This window comes from Anopheles merus, chromosome 2R, assembly GCF_017562075.2.
Source record: "Anopheles merus strain MAF chromosome 2R, AmerM5.1, whole genome shotgun sequence".
NCBI lineage: Eukaryota > Metazoa > Arthropoda > Insecta > Diptera > Culicidae > Anopheles > Anopheles merus.
The window spans coordinates 40,392,600-40,412,790 of NC_054082.1; the positions used below are offsets into that span (position 1 = coordinate 40,392,600).

At 48.0% G+C, this 20,191-nt stretch overlaps 2 protein-coding genes across 8 annotated transcripts; one reads left to right on the forward strand and one right to left on the reverse strand.

Annotated features, from left to right (window-relative positions):
* The first annotated feature begins 719 nt into the window (after window positions 1–719).
* Window positions 720–1,815, forward strand: LOC121588674 (28S ribosomal protein S11, mitochondrial). Its single transcript, XM_041906886.1, has 3 exons — window positions 720–1,081; window positions 1,168–1,465; window positions 1,529–1,815. The coding sequence occupies exons 1-3, from the start codon at window positions 888–890 to the stop codon at window positions 1,634–1,636; spliced, it is 600 nt and encodes a 199-aa protein (XP_041762820.1). The 5' UTR covers window positions 720–887; the 3' UTR covers window positions 1,637–1,815.
* Window positions 1,760–19,091, reverse strand: LOC121588671 (kelch-like ECH-associated protein 1B). 7 transcript variants are annotated; one of them, XM_041906882.1, is made up of 4 exons: window positions 18,294–19,091; window positions 5,174–5,986; window positions 4,405–5,087; window positions 1,760–4,326 (listed from the first exon to the last, which is right to left on the reverse strand). In XM_041906882.1, the coding sequence occupies exons 2-4, from the start codon at window positions 5,942–5,944 to the stop codon at window positions 2,700–2,702; spliced, it is 3,081 nt and encodes a 1,026-aa protein (XP_041762816.1). In that variant the 5' UTR covers window positions 5,945–5,986; window positions 18,294–19,091; the 3' UTR covers window positions 1,760–2,699. The 7 variants fall into 7 exon arrangements, with proteins under 7 accessions (XP_041762816.1, XP_041762815.1, XP_041762813.1 ...); XM_041906881.1 differs by having other exon boundaries at window positions 5,174–5,989; XM_041906879.1 differs by lacking the exon at window positions 18,294–19,091 and adding an exon at window positions 16,861–17,445.
* Window positions 19,092–20,191: the final 1,100 nt, after the last annotated feature.

Below are 20,191 nucleotides of genomic sequence, written 5' to 3' on the forward strand. Positions count from 1 at the left end.
TTACGCCCTTTTGAAGACCAGCACAATGAAAAAGTGAATGACAGGAATGATTTAATGATCGTAAAACGGTGGAAGCCATCTGTACTGAGAAGAATGTTCATAGTTCGGGCTGCTACAAAACTGGACACAATTTGATTCCCATCCAGACCCCTGTAAAAAGTCGCCAAACCCACTTGATTGCCCAAATTAAACATACAGGTGTCCCCCGAGATACGACTGTATTTGGGACCGAAAAAAAGGCCCAACGCAAGGCGTAAGTCGAAAAGGTCGTATGTCGAATATCTGTCAATTTTAAGTTTATAACCGAAGTTGAAGAGTCGAAATCTATCATATCGTGTTTTTATTTGAAACAATGTTCGATAATGTATTAATTTTACACAAAAAATCGTTTACACGATATAGATATACAATAACGGGTAGTAGTGGAATCTTTGGAAATGTGTGTGTAACGGTTATCAGCTCAGAAATTCAAAAATATACATCAATTTCTTCTCGATGACAACTTTTCACTGTCAAAATCAAAATCGTCGTATCTGCGAATCGTCGCAACTCGAGGGGGTCGTAACTCGGGGGACGCCTGTATTTAGTTATAGCGAAATGACCCTTACATTACGTTTTGTTGGTTGCGTTTGCTAGGGTTAATTAACCGTCAAAAAGCGCGTGCGAATTTGAATAGCACATGTTCGAAATTCGTTCGAATCGCAGTTTGACAGTTTGAGCATGAGGCACACTAACACCACTATACGCCGTGTTTACACATCACTTACAAAACGGGGAAAAACAGAAAAAGGTGAAACATGCCGAAATTGTGATCCGGTATCGCATATAACGATTACGTACATAGGCATAACATTCGCACGTGTGTGTAGAGGAACGAAGGAACAAACATGTCTCTGCTGAAGCAGCTCAATCTATTGTCCGGCCTAGTGCGCCGGACACTGGTCGGTAGTGTAAGGCCGCTGCACCAGACGGCCACACTCCGCAAGGTGGAAGATCGCAAGGCAATGCTGGCTTCGCTGCCCAGCAAAGACGAGGGCACGGTCGGCGAACGTTCCATCGACATTGATTCCATGATCGACAAGTAAGTCACCGTATAAGACAACCGATTCTTCCCATTCCCATCGCTGCCCACAAGCTAACCTGCCTGTCTGGCCGCCACGTCCATAGGAAAACGAGCATATTTCCTGATGCCAACACACCGACCTCCCTGATCAATGGGGTACCGTTCAACGAGATACCGATTTGCCACATCCGCGTGTCACCGAACAATACCATCATTTCGATCACGGATGCCAAGGGTGTGCCACAGTTTATCCGCTCGTGCGGCATCGAGGGCTTCAAGAACACGCGCAAAGGCACGAACATTGCGGCGCAGGCGACCGCAATCAGCATCAGCACGAGGGCGATCGAACGTGGCTTCAAAACGGTTCGCGTCACGGTCCGAGGGCTCGGCCCGGGACGAATGGTAAGCATCACCTGTAGCTTCACCGTCGGATTTCTCGCTTTATCGACTTGCCTCCCTTTCCAGTCCGCTATAAAGGGGCTCGAGATGGCTGGGCTGAACATTGTTTCCATTACGGACACGACCCCAGTATCGTGGAATCCCCCGCGTCCCAGAAAGCAAAGGAAGCTGTAAAATGTGGTAAAAGCTGGCCTGGCTGGAGGAGGTGGAATTTAACACTCTGTCATCATACCGCCATCAAAGACGCTCATGAAAAGCCGCCTTCCTCCTCTCCCACGTGTGCATCAACGTGTTACAGTTTTGTTTGATTGTTTATTTTAAAAAATAGTAATAAAATTAAAATTCTAGCACAATGTCTTTCCCGCTCATCGCTAGTCAGGGAAACCTCGGCGCCTCCTAATACATACACATATGTACACGCGGAAATGGAAATAATGAAACGCACCGCTAACAGTATTTGGGGAACCGGCCGTGCGGCGTCCGGTCTGGTAATCTTTTGTTTCTTTTACTACAACACGCGAGATTATTTCGAAGCGTTTCCTACTAGTACCGGTCTTATACATGGTATAAGACAAACCGGAAAGGAAGGTTGTTGAGGACTGTGGCCTCGTCCTTTCGCCGACGTGTCGTAGGCTTAAAACACGTCCTTTACTTTTGCGTCCACTATAAGTGACGTGTGTTTAAAAACAACTACAAACCCTAACAAACAAATATGCGGGGCAGCGCATCGTCTGACTCGAATCGCAGTAACGTACTGTTTGCAGCAAACTGGTACGGGTATGTGTTTGTGTGTATGCTTACATATCGGTATATACATCTTGGCACAAATGCGCTAAGGCTCGGTGATGATTTTGCCTCGATTTCTTACATGAACCCCTCCCCACCCCCGAAAAGGAATGTCCATGGAAGTATCAACTCTACTATTCTCTCTATCTCCTCTCTTTCTTTCCCCTCTCTCCTTCACTCCATTTGATGCTGACTTGTGGTGTAATCTATACCCGTGCGTCCACAATACCAAGGTTAGTTAGTTTGCGGTACTCAGATTCATTGTAGATCGACAGCTAACACGTTCATATCGCGCATTTAGTGGGCTGTTGGTTCGCGTGTGTTTTTCTTCCTTCATCTCTTTAAGGCCTTTTCCTCGAATGTGATGCTTGTTGGCAATACTTCTCCTCGCAACCAGTGGGGAGGTTTGTTGGAAAAAGGACGCAGGTCGAACGGCGCATTTTTACAAACGTCATAACTTTGCGGTGGTGCAACACCCGGCCGATACTGCCGGTACTCGTCGGGCCGCTCTCGCACCCTCAACGGCACTTAGATCATGCGGGGTGGATAATACGATTGCTGGCACAGTGGGTACTATTTCGTCGTTTGTATTCGCACTGTTGCTATCTCTACTATTGCTATTGGTCGCCGCCGTCGCCTGACTGACTGACGACGATTCTTCGCTTAACAAGGCAGGCGGCGATGGCTGCGCGACCGACGAACACGACGAGGAGGAGGTAGGTGACACGATGGCAGACACGAGACAGGTGATGCGCTTTTTCAGTCGCACTAGCGGACAGTGATCGTCGGTCGCGGTACCACCCGCCGCCTTCCGCTTGCTCTTGCAGCCGCCTCCTCCTCCGGCTGAACCACTGGGCGCCTCCTTTCGTGACGTAGGCGCAAGCGTTAGCGTGTACCGTGCCGCCGACGACGACCGTTTGGGACAGCGCGAAGGCGACGGGGAGGCGGCACTGCTGCTTCGTTCCTTTCCGGAGCACCGCTTGCTCCGCTGCCGGCAGGACAGTATGCGGCGTGTCAGGCGCGATGAGGGTAGCAGCAGGTCGGCCGATCGCACGACGGGGCAACGTTCAACCACTGCCAGCGACAGCGCCACAGGCGGGGGTATGTCGGGGGGCGGAGCACCTTCCAGTGGGACGGCGGCGCTGCTTCGAATCCCATCGCCATCGCTCACAGTGACGTCCTTATCACATTCCTCTTGACTAGAGTCGGTTTCCATGGCAAACGGTTCCTCTTCTGCTTCTACTACCTGCGCTTCCATCGGGCCGTCAGATGCACCACCACCGCCACCGCCGCCGCCACCGCTGCCAGCTGTCATCTCCTCGCCATTATCTGTCGGGCGGGAGGAAGCGTGTGTTCCGGCCGCTGACGTACAAGACGGTGCCGATGATGATGATGACGATGATGAAGATGGCGGTGCTGGTGCCGATGCCTGCTGTGATGATGAGGATGACGATGGAGGCGGGTGTGGCTGCTGGGGTTGGCCAGTGCCGCCGCCATCGCCCGAATCGCTACGCTTTTCTTCACTGCCGCCGAGATTGAGCCCCTCCATGTAGCTGGAGATGCAGGACGGTGTGTAGATGACGGCGGACGCGTGCCCACTGCGCCCGGACGTGAGCGGTGTGCCCTCGTCCCAAACGTCCCGCACCGGGTCGTACACCTCAACGATGGTAAGAAAGTCCTGCCCATCGTAGCCGCCGATCGCGTACAGCCGCCCATCGAGCACGGTTAGCGAGAGGGCACTGCGGGCAATCCGGACCGGCGCGACCATCTCCCAGCACTGTTGCTCCGTGTCGTACCGTTCGACCGAAGCCAGCTGGCGCGTCCCGTCGAACCCACCGACCACGTAGATGTACTGGTGCAGCGCTGCGACGCCGGCCCCGCTGCGTCCGTACCGCATCGGTGGCACCAGCGTCCAGGCGTTGTTCTCCGGATGGTAGCATTCGACCGAGGCGAGCCGTGTTTTCCCATCGAACCCACCGATGGCGTACAGCAACCGGTTCACGACGGCCACACCCACACCGAGCCGCTTCGATTGCATCGGCTGCACTAGCGTCCAGCGGTCAGTTTCGGGATCGTAGCTGAAGAAGGAAGAGTGCAAAAACCCATTTAGCAACGGAAAAAATGAGGTAAGGTTGTGTGCGAGGGAATATACATACTACTCGACCGTATTGTGGTAGTCCGAGCCGGACGAGCCACCCACCGCGTACAGCAGCTCATCCATAACGGCCACCCCGACCCGGTTGCGGGGCACCGACATCGGCGAGCATGGGCGCCACCGCTCCGTGACCGGATTGTACCGATCGACCCAGTCGGAGTCGTAGGACGAGCCGGGGGAATTGTTTCGCCCGCCCACCGCGTAGAACGTGCCCTTGAGAAAGGCGGCCCCCAGCCCGGACCGCGGCACGGTCAGCTTCGGCAGCGTCAGCCACACCTTGTCGTCCACGTTGTAGCCTTCCAGCATGTCGAGCGAATGTTTGTAGTACCCGCCGGCCACGAAGATCATGCGCGTCGTGTTCGGTTTCCGCTCCCGCACCGCCGGCCGCTTGTGCAGCGTGAGGTCGTGGAATATCTTGGCCAGATACTCGCGACAGCCGGGCGCCCGGCGCAGCACGGCACAGTTCTTCATCTGCTCCTTCAGGAAGCTGGGTGTCAGCAGCTGGCACCGCACCGCGGACAGGATGCTCTCCATCTTCGGGTACCGGTTGTCCTCGTCGTACTTTACCCACTTCAGCACGGCATCGTACACGTCCCGCTCGCCCTGCACGTTCAGCTCGTCCTTCCGGATCAGGCATATCAGTTGCATCACAGACAGTTGTAGGAATTCCTCCTCGCGGCAAATCTGTACGGAAATGGGGGAAAACACACACTCACGATTAGTGTCGGGGTACACGTTGCGCGCACCGGAGCGCACCCTGGGCGACTTACCTGGGTAAAGTTGCGCTCGATGAATTGGTTCGCCTTTTGCCGGAGCGACTCGCAGCCATGCTGCTCGGCAAAGTTCGCGATGCCGATCGCGTTGGTCGGGTCGAGCTGCCGCTCGAGAAAGTCACAGCACGCGTCTATCACATTCGGCACCTGGAACATGGTGGCGGCCGGCAGCAGCTGGCACACGGTCAGCTCCGTCACCCGGATCTGGCCGGTGTACATGAAGAAGAGGATGCGCGTCATCGCGGTCGGGCAGACGCCCTGCAGCTTCACGCGCGCCATCTCGCACTCCTTCAGGCCGCCGGTGAACATGGCCTTGAAGTAGGGGCTCGCCGCGGACAGCACGACCTTGTGCGCGTGGAACGTTTCCTGCTCCACCTCGAGCGTCACGTCCGTCAGCATGTGGTGCGACCGCATCATAAACATCATCTTGAGCACCTCGCGCGAATAGTTCGGCATGTAGAAGGCCATATCGCCCAGATCCTCCCGCGCTGTTGCTGCACTGATGCTGCCGCCGCTGGCACCACCACCACCACCACCACCGCCGGACTGGACCCACTGGACGGTGGTTGAACCGCTGCCGCTGCCGGGCGCCAAAGGTACACTACCGCCACCAGTGCCATCGGTGGCCGGGTGTGACATACCAGTTACCGCACCACCGCCAGCCGTCCCACTACCACTGCCAACATTCCCGACGATGCCCACGAAGTGTGGGCCGCCACCGCCGCCATTGCCGAAGCAGTCGGCAAAGCCAGCGGCTGCTGCTTCCATGCTCGGGGGCGGTGGTACGCGATACGGTGTCCAATCTGTAGGCTGCTTTTAAAGGTGCATGAAAAAGAAGGGAAAGAAAACGGTCACAAATGATTAGAGCGCACAGCCGACTACGTTTTGGGGGATGATTTTAGCATGACTCAACGAAGATTGGGACCAAAAACGGGTCGGATTTTTTCGTAATTCCAAATCATCATTCGGGGGATTTCTTTCACACCGTTTCAGTGACTCAGCTTAGACATCAGTCATCGTTCAAATTAGTAGTGGGAGTTCGGAATCGGACCTACCCGATTCCAATTCGTTGTTTGAAATCAATCCTGGGACCGATACCGATTCCGATGATAACTCTGGAGCCGATTCCGAAGTTGACTCCGGAACCAATTCCGGAATCGGAATCGGCTCCGGAATCAGAAGCGGCTCCAGAATTGGAATTAGCTCTGGAATGAGAATCAGTTCTTGAATTGAAATAAGATGTTTCAGAAGCGAAATCAGTCCGAGAATCTCCATGAGAATGGATCGCTTACAAGCAATATTTGATTTTTTGCAGTTATCAATACGTAGCATCATTGGACCCCAACGCCGATTCTGATTTCGGAGACAATTCAGATTCCAGAGCCAATTACGATTCCGAAAACTGATTCTGATTCCGGAGCCGATTCCGGAGCCGATTCTGGAACCAATTCTGGATCCGATTCCAATTCTAAAGCCGATTCTGGAATCGATTGCAGAAACTGATCCCGGACCTACCATCGGAAAAACTTCCGACGAAAATTTGTTTTCCCATCACTAATTCAAATCCAATTATTTGTAAACTGCTCTAATGTAGCTTTTATGTACAGATTTAGATCAAATTTACCCCACCCTAAACTCAGTTCATTGCAGATCACCAGTGCATGCCTTTTTATCGAAATCAATGTATTAGAATTGATCTAAAAATTACACTAAAAGGGGGAGAGAACTAGTTTTGCATTAGACTGAACGCCGTTCACCAAAACTGGTCGATCACAAAATGCTTCAGAAATATTTAAACAAATGATTAAAAACAAACTTTTTATACATAAAGCCCCATGTGTCTCGGATCACGACAGTGTCACGAAAAAGGAAAAACGGATGCAAAACAAACCAAACTACCAGCGCCATTTGCCAATGCCGCAATCGTACGCACTGCACAGCGCAATTCCGCGTTATCAGTACCGAACCGTGCCGTGCGTCCCATCGTCAAATGGTTCCGTAGTTCGGCAAATGGTACTGAAGGAAGTAGGCAGTAGGCTGGTGTCGACGGTCGGTCGGTTGGTTGTGTGCGCAAAATTTACGCTTCGTCATGCGGTCGCGGTCGGGTCGGTGCTGCGGCGTTATGACGCGAACGCATGTGCTCACGTACGCACTCCTTTGCGTTCTTTTGTTTGGTGTGTCTACTTGGATGCCCTTGTTTATGTTTTTTTTAATTCAGCCGCCATTCTTGCTTGTCTCGATCTGGTCCTCCCTTAATCAACGCTCGGGATTGTGAATCGGGAAGTTTAATGAGAGCATTAACAAGGTGACAGCAGCTGTTTGGAACTGATCTTCCTTCCTCTTTTTTGCAATGCTGATAAGAAACAAACACTTTAATCCTTATACAGAAGTGAAACACACAATTTACCGAACTGTCTGGGAAAAAGATTCATCTTAGACTCAAACGCTTGCCATTTGCTGTATGCAACGTGTTTTTTTTATTATAGAGAAAGTGCGCCAGAAGGACCGGCCTTGAACCGGCGGCTGCCGGAGTGCAAAATCGCTGATAGGTACCAGCCTTGTGCAAATGGGTGACCACCACCCCTCCTCTCCTCTCCTTCCCTGTTGAGAGGCAGCATACACAGAGACGCGCTGCGTGGCTTGCAATCAGCGACAACTAATCGATCGCATTTCGCGCGATGATCACCGCGATAATGGGTTAGAAAAAAAAAGAACGGAACACACCGCACCAGGCCCTAGAGGTCCATTCACCTCCCTGCTGCTGCTGCTGCAAACCCTTCCGCTTCCCTTCCCTTCTTAATCAATGGTGTGTGGGAAAGGGCAGTGGAAGGCAACATTTGTCTTCCTCTCTTATCGCGTGTTATCGCTCGGCAACGGTCTCTCACGCTCGGAGACCTTGTCACGACGCTCTTCGAAAGCGCGATCATTCCCTTTCCCTTTACCCTGCCCTTGCAATTGTTGCAAAAATTATCGCCTCTCCTATCGTTCCAGCCACTTTTTTGCCCATCTCTCCCCTTCCTTCCCGAGACCACTCTTGGAAGCCCGGTTTAGTTGCGCCAAAGCGCTTGTAGCACACACAACGCGCAATAACATTAGAATGTTTGTGTGTGTGTGTGTGTGTGTGTGTGTGTGTGTGTGTGTGTGTGTGTGTGTGTGTGTGTGTGTGTGTGTGTGTGCGCGCGCGCGCGCGCGTGTGTGTGTGTGTGTGTGTGTGTGTGTGTGTGTGTGTGTGTGTGTGTGTGTGTGTGTGTGTGTGTGTGTGTGTGTGTGTGTGTGTGTGTGTGTGTGTGTGTGTTGGCATGGAGGTTTTTTACGTTTTGTTTTGTTTATTGTTTTATACCGTGTAATGACAGGGCATTCCTCTGCTCGCGCGAGCAGTCCCAACCTAACCGACTTCCATTTTGATAACACCTAATAGTCTCTTTATTTTTTAGTGCATGTGACACTTTTAATACATACACACACACACCATCAACTCGCCGAGAGATGATTCTTGGAATTTTGCTTTACTCGTTGACTAGTCATGAAAGTATGGACTATTTGTGCGAAACGATACAGTCCTGCATGATTTTAAAAGAGTTTGTGGGCAGTAGATTTCAATCATAAATTGGGAGAACATTGTTTGATGAATCGTGTCTTGAAGGTAGGCTATCGACTGAAGATCTACTCAATCAAGGTCATCCGAGATAACAAATCTACGGAACGACGACAAAATTTGTTGTACATGCTCCCTCCCTAACAGCGATACTTGAAAGGGTTTTTTGGAATCTTACTACTCTCTATTAGCCATTGGGCTAATGCAACAATAAACCGTGGATTTTCAAAGTTTCAATTTAGTTTACAATTTACGCAATTTACACATGGAAATAGTTAAAGAAGACTGTTCATCCACAACACATCCTGAAACTAGCAGCAATATTTTTTAGACCACATTACAACCATTACAACCACCCGATGCAAGTCGCCCAACGCACCTTAGCAACGCATTCTTTCACTAGGGTTGCTAAGTTTATCTCAAGACGATGCAAAGCCCTTCTGCAAACCTTGTCATTATATAACAACACTTCACCTTCGATACGAGAAAGTTTCTTGCTTATTGTCACGCCAACTTTGTTCCTTCAACGCTTATTGTTCACCAAGCTATGGGTTGGTTCCTTCCGGAACTAATTTTACATGCGTGTGAGTCGCTAAAACACGCCAAAGTTTTCGCAACAAATGTTGAACCAAGCGATTTCCAGATAGCCACTGAGAAGAGGTATTCCGCAGGATCGAGTGTTTTTTTTTTAAGGTTTTCACAGTACTACGATCGATGCTGGTCATCACTTTCTCGCGTATCACACTACAATAAAACAGTTTACTTTTGCACATCGTTTCGTACATCAATGCTTTCCATTACGATGTATTATATCCCTAAAAACACCCCCGATGCACTCTTTCGCTGAAGAGGGACACAACAACAACAACACTCACCGACCATAACCATCGGGGGGTATGTGCGGACATCGGCGGCGAAACTCCTCCGAGGGAGTTATTCGCAGGACGTTCGCAACACATTTACACACACACACACACACACACAGACACAGTGATACACTATCGCTTGAATGATAGAAACGATGTAATATGAATTAGGACCTTTGCACCAGTGAATAAAGACGGCAACGTGATGGACAGTCCCGTGTATATCTATGTACACACTGTCCAAAGCAATGGACTTAACTGAGAGAGCAGAAGCCGTCCGCTTTTGGCCTACTGTTTGATTTCGGCCTTGTGGTTTTCGGTGGGTGAGGGAAGGGGGGTTGGGTGGGTTATCTATATCAGCAGCGTCATGCTGCCCAATGCTTTTCTCCAAGATTCTTTTTTATCGCACACGATACGAGATTGCAAGGCGCGCCCGTGTGTGGAGATAACGGGGAACCACCCGCGGGTCGGGAGGAGATTTCTAACAACGAGAAATTAAATTAGTAGCATCATCGTTACATTCCGCTTTCGCGGTGGTTTATCACGCTGATCGTTCGATGAATCGATAAACCTACTACTCCAAGCTGTTATCACAATCGCCACTTCCCCTCCTCGCTTCCTCTGTGTAAAACAATCGTTTTGCTTGTTGGGAGGTGGTGCGTGCTTCGGCCGGGACAAAAAGCTTGCACCGAAATGGCGTGTGCGAAATGGCGGTCAAAGGGTTGAAAAGGTCATAAAGGCAAAAGAAAGTGCAACGACCGTTGCACCAATTTCGTTATTGATCAATTTCAATCTGGGAAGAAACTACACATCTCACCCACGGAGAACGATCAAGCAGAAAAGAAGGCCAATCAAATGAGCCTGAAGAGAGCGCAGCAATTTTGAAAAAGATGGGTCAATATTACCGTACGTACACACTAGTGATGGGTAAAGTTGTCAAAAATCCGGAGTCGATTCCGATCCGATTCCGATAAATCCGGAATCGACTCCGGAAGGTGGGTCCGCGCTGCAATATCCGGAGTCGTTCGGAATCGTCAGGAATCGCCCGGAGTCGGAGTCGTCTGGAGTTGTCTGGAGTCGCCCGGAGTCGTCCGGAGTCGTCCGGAGTGTTCAGAGTCGTTCGGAGTCGTTCGGAGTCGTCGGAGTCCTTCGGAGTCGTGCAGAGTCGTTCGGAGTCGTGCAGAGTCGTTCGGAGTCGTTCGGAGTCATCCGGAGTCGTTCGGAAGATTCCGGAAGACTCCGGACGACTCCGGATGACTCCGAACGACTCCGAACGACTCCGGACAACTCCAACTCCGGGCGGATCTAGTGGTTCCATTTTGCCGGAGTCGGAATCGAACTAATAATAGTCGGAATCTGATCGGAGTCGTGGGTGCGTTCCATACAGCACATCACTAGTACACACATCATCATATCAGTAAGCTGTTGCTTCGTCGGATATGGGAGGGGGGTGGCATAGGCCTTGGGGCAAATCATCAAATCGAGCTAAGCGTGAATTAAATATTGGCAATGGTCCAGTTGCGTCAGCGGTGTGTTCTACCATGACCAGAGGAAGGAATGTAGCCGCCGTCATAACATAACTTCGGCAAACCGTATTTTGGCACTGAACGCCATCCACAGTGGGTAATTTAGAAGAAAATTTGGGATTCAAAGCTTTTTCTTGGTGTTTTTGAACAAATATCACAACATGAAGACTTTTTTATTAATTATATCAACTTTTTTTAATTTCACATCGAGCACATTAATATGTTTAATATGTTTATTGATTAATATGTTATTAATGAGAAGGTTACTTGAGAGCTTCTCAATCTGGAGAAATATCTTACCGTGCCAATAGACGTAGCTCAATCCACCCAGTCAACTTGCTTCTTTTTTGATTCAAAATATAAACCAAATAAGTTTGGGTTATTTTTTTTTTAATTTCGGAATTCAAAAAGGCCACAAACAGAACAATCTGGCTTGTAACCAAAATGCATAATTCGATCAAAATTCTGTTTGCAAAATAGAGCTACAGTAGAGCACTGTTTACCTGGGCTCATCGAGACTTGACCTTGCCCGGCTAGGCTACTCAAATAACTCGAAAAATGGGTCCGGGTATGTTTTTATCACAATTTTCGGAAGATTTTTTCTTTTAAAATTTGTATTATGTTTTGGTTACTTAGTCTGTTTTTAAGAACTGCATATTTGCTCAATGAAAATATTATAAATTAGCAATACATTTTGAAGTGTATCGTTATAAAAATGTGCTCTGATAACGATGTTTATAAATATCCTCCTCAGCACGCAATGTATCCTTGGGCAATTGTCATTTGTCAACAACACGGATGTACGGACGGCCGGGTAAAAGGTACTCCCCGGAAAAATGGCGTCCCACTGTACCTTTTCTCTCTGCGAAATTTCACTCTACGCCATTTTGCAAAGTTATTTAAACATATAAGAGCCTTAACTAGGGCACTAAGAATAATCTAGGCATTATTTAAATGACAATCAAGAAACTGTGTTTCTTAGTTTGTTTGTTAGTGTAAATTTCATTAATTCTAGTGCTTTACTTTTTATCTAAAATTTATAATTTCTTCTCTTATCTAGCCCAGTGTGTCTATGGTTAGTAAACAAACAGCAGATAGGCATGTTATGATTATGTTATGTATTGATAGAAACTCATCCAGAGCGGTATGAAACACTGTTCGTACTACAGCGAATTGAGCTTTGAATTGTGCCATTTGATGTACCATACTGCTGTACAGATAGCTCCACGATCGACTGCTGGAAGCTTATATTGACACACTTTTCCCCCCTTCAACACACTATCACAAGCTGACAAAACTATGTCAAACGATGATTCGCGAGAAGAAGAAAAACGAAAAAGTTTATCTTCGGCCGTGTTCCGTCATTGCATCGCTTCCATTTCGGTTTTACTCGTCCGTTGCAAGTCATGCTGAGTTTGTAATTCGATTCTGTCGGCAGTGGCAGTGGCAGTGGGGCGGTGTCAGTGGCGGTGCCTGCGTAGTGCTGTTCTCTTGCTCCGTGGCCAGTAAATTGCAACTAGTCTGGTTAAATGCGCTTTGGTGCCTCATAATCATCTACTTCCTTCTCTCAGGAGCATTTGAATGTTTTCATTCAAGTAAAAATAGGGAGGGAACGGTACGGAACAGCAACAGATAACCATAAGCATTTGCGTGCACGATCTACGGTGGGTGATCGAGTACAAGAGTGTTGTAGTGTGTCGATCACCTTTCGCTTTCTTTCTTCAATCTAACTTTGCACAATCAATTCTGTATGCTCATCTGACTGTTGTCTATCGCTTCCTACGTTCTGTTTTCTATTTTTCGCCCAGCGGTAGAAGGGAGGAGGAGGATGGCGTCGATCATCAGTCGGTTTGAGAGGGGCAGATGGTGTAACAATTTCACGACAATCTGCCTTGAGAGAGAGAGAGAGAGAGAGAGAGAGAGAGAGAGAGAGAGAGAGAGAGAGAGAGAGAGAGAGAGAGAGAGAGAGAGAGAGAGAGCTGTGCTAAAAATAACAGACGGGCCAAGCAGAAATGGACAATATTGCTCAACCGCGATGGACGTCACGCAGCGGTTTAGTAGCGCTCAGAATGATGCCGCATTATCGCAAGAATGTTTAAAATGCACTGCAAAGATTACATAGAGCATAGTTTATTTTTAAATGCTGCACGAAAGAGGCAAAAACCTTTGGATCTCTTCTAAACGCAATAAAAACCAAGAATGTTATATTAAGCAGTGTAGATGACATAACGCAAGCTTATTTCCGGAGCAAACACTTTTATAAACTTATCCGAGAATTGGTATTCCAAAATAAAATAAAACAAATTGAATTACGACATAAAAACGTTTATTTTTCTGTTGTAGACAGCGTCCATTAACAAGCATTTTCAGCGTTTTTGTCCAAGATGGAAGATGTTTTTACAGTTGGCATTATTGTTAGGATCTCTTGCAGATTAGTCTGCTATTTACTGAACAAACAAAGAATGGAAATTCCCAGCACGAGACCTGTAACACTGTTTTATCCATACGAGAAATCGGTCTTTGGACTGCACATGAATCTAGATTACGTATGGTTATTTTACTATTGTTAATTTACAATTTAATGACAATGTTGGGATAAATTCGATGATCTATTCTATAGAAGCGCCGGTTTCTATCCGAGCCGTTCTCCCATAGCAAGAATTCCAAAAGGAGCAAAATTGTTGGCTTCGTCCGACATTACTAAATTAGAACCATTTTAGAATAATTCTTTCACGTCTATGTTTCGGTTCCCATCTGTAGGTACAGTTCATACAGTCCCATATTGAATTCCTTTTTTACCGAAATTTCGGCTATACTATTTGAGTTAGCCGAGGCTCGGTTTTCTATCTGTCATTCATCATTTTGTCGATACAGAAACCTTTCGGAGTGATTTTGTGTTATAAAATTAATAGTGTGAAAAATAAATGAAAATATGACACCCAGGGTGAAGAAACCGATCATCACTAGCGTCACGTAGCCAGTGCACATAAGATCGTCGCTCGAAGCAGTCCTTATCCAAGGATTACCGGATGCTAGTCCGATTGGACCAACCTTTGCCGGCCCGTTCGGACTTCCAGGTTTCATTTCCAGTTACCTTCACGAGGTAAATATCCAACTACTCGACCACGTGACGTCTAATCAGGGTTCACTCAGGCTTGTTTCACTCTGCCCGCTTTACAGAACCGTGTCTGTACCGGTGCCCGCTCCATGCCCGGCTCATCTTCCTGTACCTGTACTACATCAAGACGCTGTACACCATCTGGTGTTGTACCGGCGCCCGTCTCTGCGCTTCCCATCCCACCACTACCCTCATAAGCGTAGGGTGACTTCCTGCCGTTCAACTACAGATACGATGGTGGCATCATGTTGCAGAAGATGTGCACCGGTAATCACCATGGGCTCAGGCTGCTATGGCTATTTGTCTCAATAAATAATTGTGTTTGTTTATATTGCCTAAATAAAACCACTAAAATTAAAAAAAAAGTTTCTATATTTAGCCGAAATCTCGATTTGCTCTAACCGAAAATCTGGGTTAAACGGAAACGTCAAAACAAAATGTCAGTTGCATTTTTAACCGAGATTTCGGCAACAGAAATTTAACCGAGATCTTTACCAAGATCTCAGTTGTGCAGATCTCGGCAAAAATTAACCGAAATTCGGCAAAAAAAAATTAAGAGTGTAGTTCACTATAACCTATAATTTTACTGATTAATTACGTTTAATCCAGCACTTCTAAAAGCTAATACAAAGTATGAATTATATCATGAACGCATGATTATATCAAGCAGAAGAAAGTGGCGAAATTATAAACAGTGCTATAAACATGTGTAATATTTAATTACTGTTGATAAAGTGTAAAGCGCTAAACACAACAAATTATAACAACTATAAAAACTCAATTATTTTTCAATAAAATTTAGCCTGCCAACATTGTATGTAGATTCCAACCGACCCGACGACCTCTTATACATTCTCCATTATTGTTGGTGTAATTACCGGCACGAGAAGATGCTTATCTATTCCAGCGCATTAACGACCTGCAAAGCCGTTTAATGGCAACACGTGATTTTTTCAGCTTGGCCCAATTTGGCGGCTGCGGCGGCGGCGATGGCAGTTTGTTCAAGCGCCATCACATATGTGCTTGGCCCACGGTCACCAACGCAGCAGATAGCTGATTGCGGTTGTACATACACATTTCGTTGCTAATCCACACGGAACATTCGTCATCTTGCGTACGTTTTTTGTTGCTACAGTCTTGCGTAAACTGTCCGTTACGTATTGTTCGATTTCAATTGGCACCTGATCAGCCTTGGAGCTTCCGAGCCCTACCAGACGCATTAGTGGGTGTGTCCAGCAAGCCGAAACGAACTGTACACCTTGGCAATTGGGTTTAGTGCCAAGGTGTACAGTTCTTTCACCCATCACGATTAATGTTTAGATATCGGTCACCAAAATTCCGGAAGAGTGTGGACAATTCAAACATACTACTCTCCCAAAAGACCAAAGGCAAGATTGTGCGCCTTTAAATAGCCAAAACTACGCACTCTCACACACACACACACACACACTCAGACACTATCGGCGGAACTACACACTGCGTTAGCGTTGTTAGAAGGCTCGCAGCTTGGCGGCAGGGAGCGCGGTAAGGGGAGGAAGTGATCGGACGCTGTCTCTTTGCGGCCGGTTTTGCCGAATCATGCTGACGAACAACACAGCAGCCCCGCGGGGAACGACCGGCCGCCGATCGGGTACGATCGACCATGGCGAGCGTGTGTGTGTGTGTATTACATCCAGAAGAAGAAGGAGGCGGAGGAGGAGAGTGCGGTTGGTTCGCTGTGTGGTGCACGGCGAACGGCTGCATGTTGACAGAGGGTGACGCACAATTATCACGCAATTCTTGCTCTCACTCTCTCTTTTCTCTCTCCTTTTCCCTTTCTCCCTGTTTCGCTCTCTTTCACACACACACATTACTGCACAACATCGCACGCCCGTTTTGTACGCGCGAGATAGGGACCCCGCGTGTGTTGATACTTATCGCACACAACAGCCGATTGCGCAAAAAGCTGCTCCGTGCGCGCGCGCGTTTGTGTCCGCCTCATTGCACCACATTTCCCACCGTTTCCCTCCCGTTTTGCCGAACAGAACAGTTGTTTTGGAGGTCTGTCGGGATTTTTCTCAATGGTTCAATCAATTTTCGTTCTGGTTTGATGTGAGCACTAAACTCTTCTCTTTTTAACCCGCTTTAAAAAAATAGAAAAAAAGACAAACACAAACAGTCGCTGAATCTACTCGACGCGATGCGACGACCTCGCATCGGCTGGAACCATCAAGCAGGCGCTGATCACCGTGCGCACGTGCGTGTGCAAAAGGGAAGGAGGCATTCTGGAAGGAGAAAGTGTTTCTTCCTCTACCCCCCGCGCGCACACACGGCGCAAGTGTATCGGGGTGCAGGAATGGAAAACGCGTCTGGTGTGAAAACGGTCTGCTGATGGCGACTTTTAATCGGTCTGCCAGCGATAAGATAAGGTTTCGTCGAGACAGGGATCAATGCAACAGGAGGGGAAGAAAAGGGATACTTTGCACCGTGGTTGATAAAGAATTATTGTTATCCACTGCACGGGAATTCACAAAGGCGTGAAATAAGTTGCTGGCAAGAAAAGTCTCGTAATGCGGGTAAATTGGATTGAAGCCACTTACACAGGTTACGGTTGTTCTTGGGTCAACGTTGGAAGAATTTGAATCATCTAGTTTAGGGGATGAAACGTCAGCAATCAGCATTATCTTTCGTGTCCCGGAACAGACCAACTGCCTCTAAAAAGTTTGCAAACAGACGCGGAATGCGGTGATAATGAGTAACCAAGGTTGTGGTAACCATGGTGCGCAATGGAACGTTAGTCACTCGGGCGAGATTACAGTCTCGTGTGCTTTTGAGCCAGAAGACAAAACTCGGTACATCCCTTGCGGAACACGTGGTAAGGAAGCGAAACGTTCAGCTCACAGGGAGCCAGAGAACACGTGCCTGTATACCGGGCACCACATACTTGCCTCCTGCCGGTACCTTCCACTGCTTCCGCCCTTTCTGTCCACCGAAACGCGTTAACCCGTTCGTAATCTAAGCCAGAACAGCACAACGCACGGTTCTTGTGGCCTGTCTACTACACTACCCCCATAGTCTGACAAGACACCACCACTACCACACAACTACTACAATCGCTACCAACGGCTCTCTAATCGTGCTGATTCATCGTGCTCAACTCAACGTCTACGAGCCCGTCCGTGTGCAGCAGCAGCAACAAGCGAACGTTGCCCCCCCCCCCCCCCCCCCCCCGGCTGATATGATACTCCTCTCCTTTTCCTGTTTTTCTGGGCTGCCTTTGTCTAACGGGGCGGGTGTGAGTGTGTTAAACCAGTATGCAAGCGCAAGCCCAACACAAAACCACCCAGGGTTTAATGAATAAATACGCAACCGACCATGAATCGAATACGCACAGGACGACGTGTGTTCGCCGCGCCGACACCAAACCCCACACTAGATCCGTCGATCATGGTGACGAATAAAAAACAAGGCGGGGAGGGTGTTAGCTTAAGGTGTAGGTGCCTGGGATGATCAACACCCACACACCCATCTTATCTCGAGCGCGCACACTCAGCCGCGCATACCACACCGCATAGGCAGCCCCATAAACTCACACACACAGCGCTAAAAACCCCCGCGCGCGACACACGATCCAAAGTGCGAAACAACATTCCCGCGTGAGCAGCATGACAGTTCACAAATCATTCTCGAACCAGCTCGTCGATCGTTGCGCGGAAGTTTTGCACCGCCTGCCACGGATGCGAATTTCCATTGGGTTTTTTGTTTGTTTTGTTTTTGGTACACTTCTCGCATCTCTTACATTGGCGGAAAGGAGGCTGGCAGCAGCCAGAAACGAAATGGATGGTGACAGGAAAACTGCATCCGCTGCGCTGCCGTTGGCTCAGTTTCCGCCTTTACATAACAACACGCTCTCTCGCAATATCCCGGTAACGTGGAGCTGCCGCCTGCCGTTTGCTTTACATGTGTGTTCAAACGCGCGCTGACTCGTGGAAAGGGTTGGTGGTGGTGGTTTTCTCTCGCCCCACGTACTTACTTGCTACCGATTAGTGGTGTGCTGCACGCTGGTCCCGCTAGTCCGATCCTGCCCTCCCCCTCGAAGGCGCTGCTTATCACGAACCGGATGTCCTCCCAATGGTAGAATGTCCTGCCGCTGATGTTTCTCTCCCTTCGCCACGCACAACCGCACACACACACACACACACACACACGCGCACAACTGGCCGGCGGGGAATTCGATTGGCAATATCACACACCCAGCACGAACAAGCACACACAATAACACAGCGCAGCAGACGAATCGTGCACAATCGAATTCTCGTCACCCGTCTACACCCGTCTCACCTATCAACCATCACTGAGGTTGCTTGCTTCGTGCTTATTTCCGTACGGTTCCACTCGCAGCAACCAACCGCTACACAACTATTGCTACCGCTTCAACGACTACTGCCACTAATCGCACCCCGACGGCAACACAATAATCACTTCACAACATATTTTTTCTTTCAATGCTCACAATGCTTTGCACCGCGGTGGGAATCGCAATGATCCAGCGCAACATAACACGACGTTTGCCTGCGGGGTGGGGGCCAGAGTGGGCAAGGAACGGCAGTGCTCGACCGTGTTGACTGAATGGAAGCTGGACAGGGAAACAACAACTAAAGAAAAAACGACACTACACGTACACACGCACTGCTGGGGCACACGGAAGGGCAGTTATTTACAGCCCACTTGGCGTAAAGCGCAACGATTGCACACTTCTCGGCTCGGTGTACCAGTGAGGTGTCGCAGGAACGGCCGTATTGATAGAAACAGAAAAGAATAATGAATAATAAGACTGACAGCTCTGTTTTCGATCCGTATGCGCCCGTAGCCTTGTGATGGTGTGCGTGTGTGTGCAATGCGTTGTGGCAGGGTTCGAAGCAGATGTGGGCTTTACCGTCTCATTATTGCCGTTGCTTATCGTGCTGGAATCGCAAGTACTTTTGCTGCTGTGAGTGCTTGCAAGTTAGTTAAACCCATCGCGTTAAAACCCGTTCAGTTATTAAATTGTTTCGAGCTTTATAATGAATTTAAAATAGAAAATATTGTATCCAAGGTATCATGCTAATACCAAAACCCCTGCAATATAAGCAACTCATCAACCCAAAGAACATTCCTGTTCGGTGTGCTGCCCCCGCAGGGCATGGCGAGGATTTTTGACTTTCGAAAATAGCTGCATCTTGCTCATTTTCTCTAGCCGTCCTTCACTCGCTTACGGCAAGGCCAGACGAGGTAAAATATACAGGTATACGTCATACTCGATGTACGCGATTTTGCTATACGCTGTTTTAAATTTGACAGTTCTTTGAGCAAATTATACTAATTTGACACATCGAATGTCAAATGCGAAATGGGAGTTTCTCTTTTGGTCGAATTTGAAAAACCATTTCAAAAGGTATAAAATTGTAATCTTCAGTTAAACTCAAATCATTTAACTAATCTAGTGGCTAAAACTAAAACAAAGAAATTATTTATGTTTTCTATTTTTACATTTATTCCTCATTATCTACGAGACACATGTACAGTTTAAATGATATTGAAAACTCTTACTCACATGATTTTAAACTTCGTGACTAAACAAATCATCAAATCATTTGTTATGTAAACTACCCAAGCGCCACAGATTAACGACTGGAAAATCAAATATCCATAAAATCGAAAGCTCCATAGCTTTATTGGTTTGATCAATAGATCGCGTATTACAACTCATCATTATATTGCTGTCCTTTTCTTGCAATTTGTTTCGACAAGTTTCATCTAATCATGGCCTATATAGCCTTCTAACTTTCCGAGCAAAAATCTACATAAATGGTCGTGTGGTTAGATACGTGGGTATCAACACCAATGACCATTACTCTAATCTTACTTGCTTCAGTGCTGGTGGTTTCTATT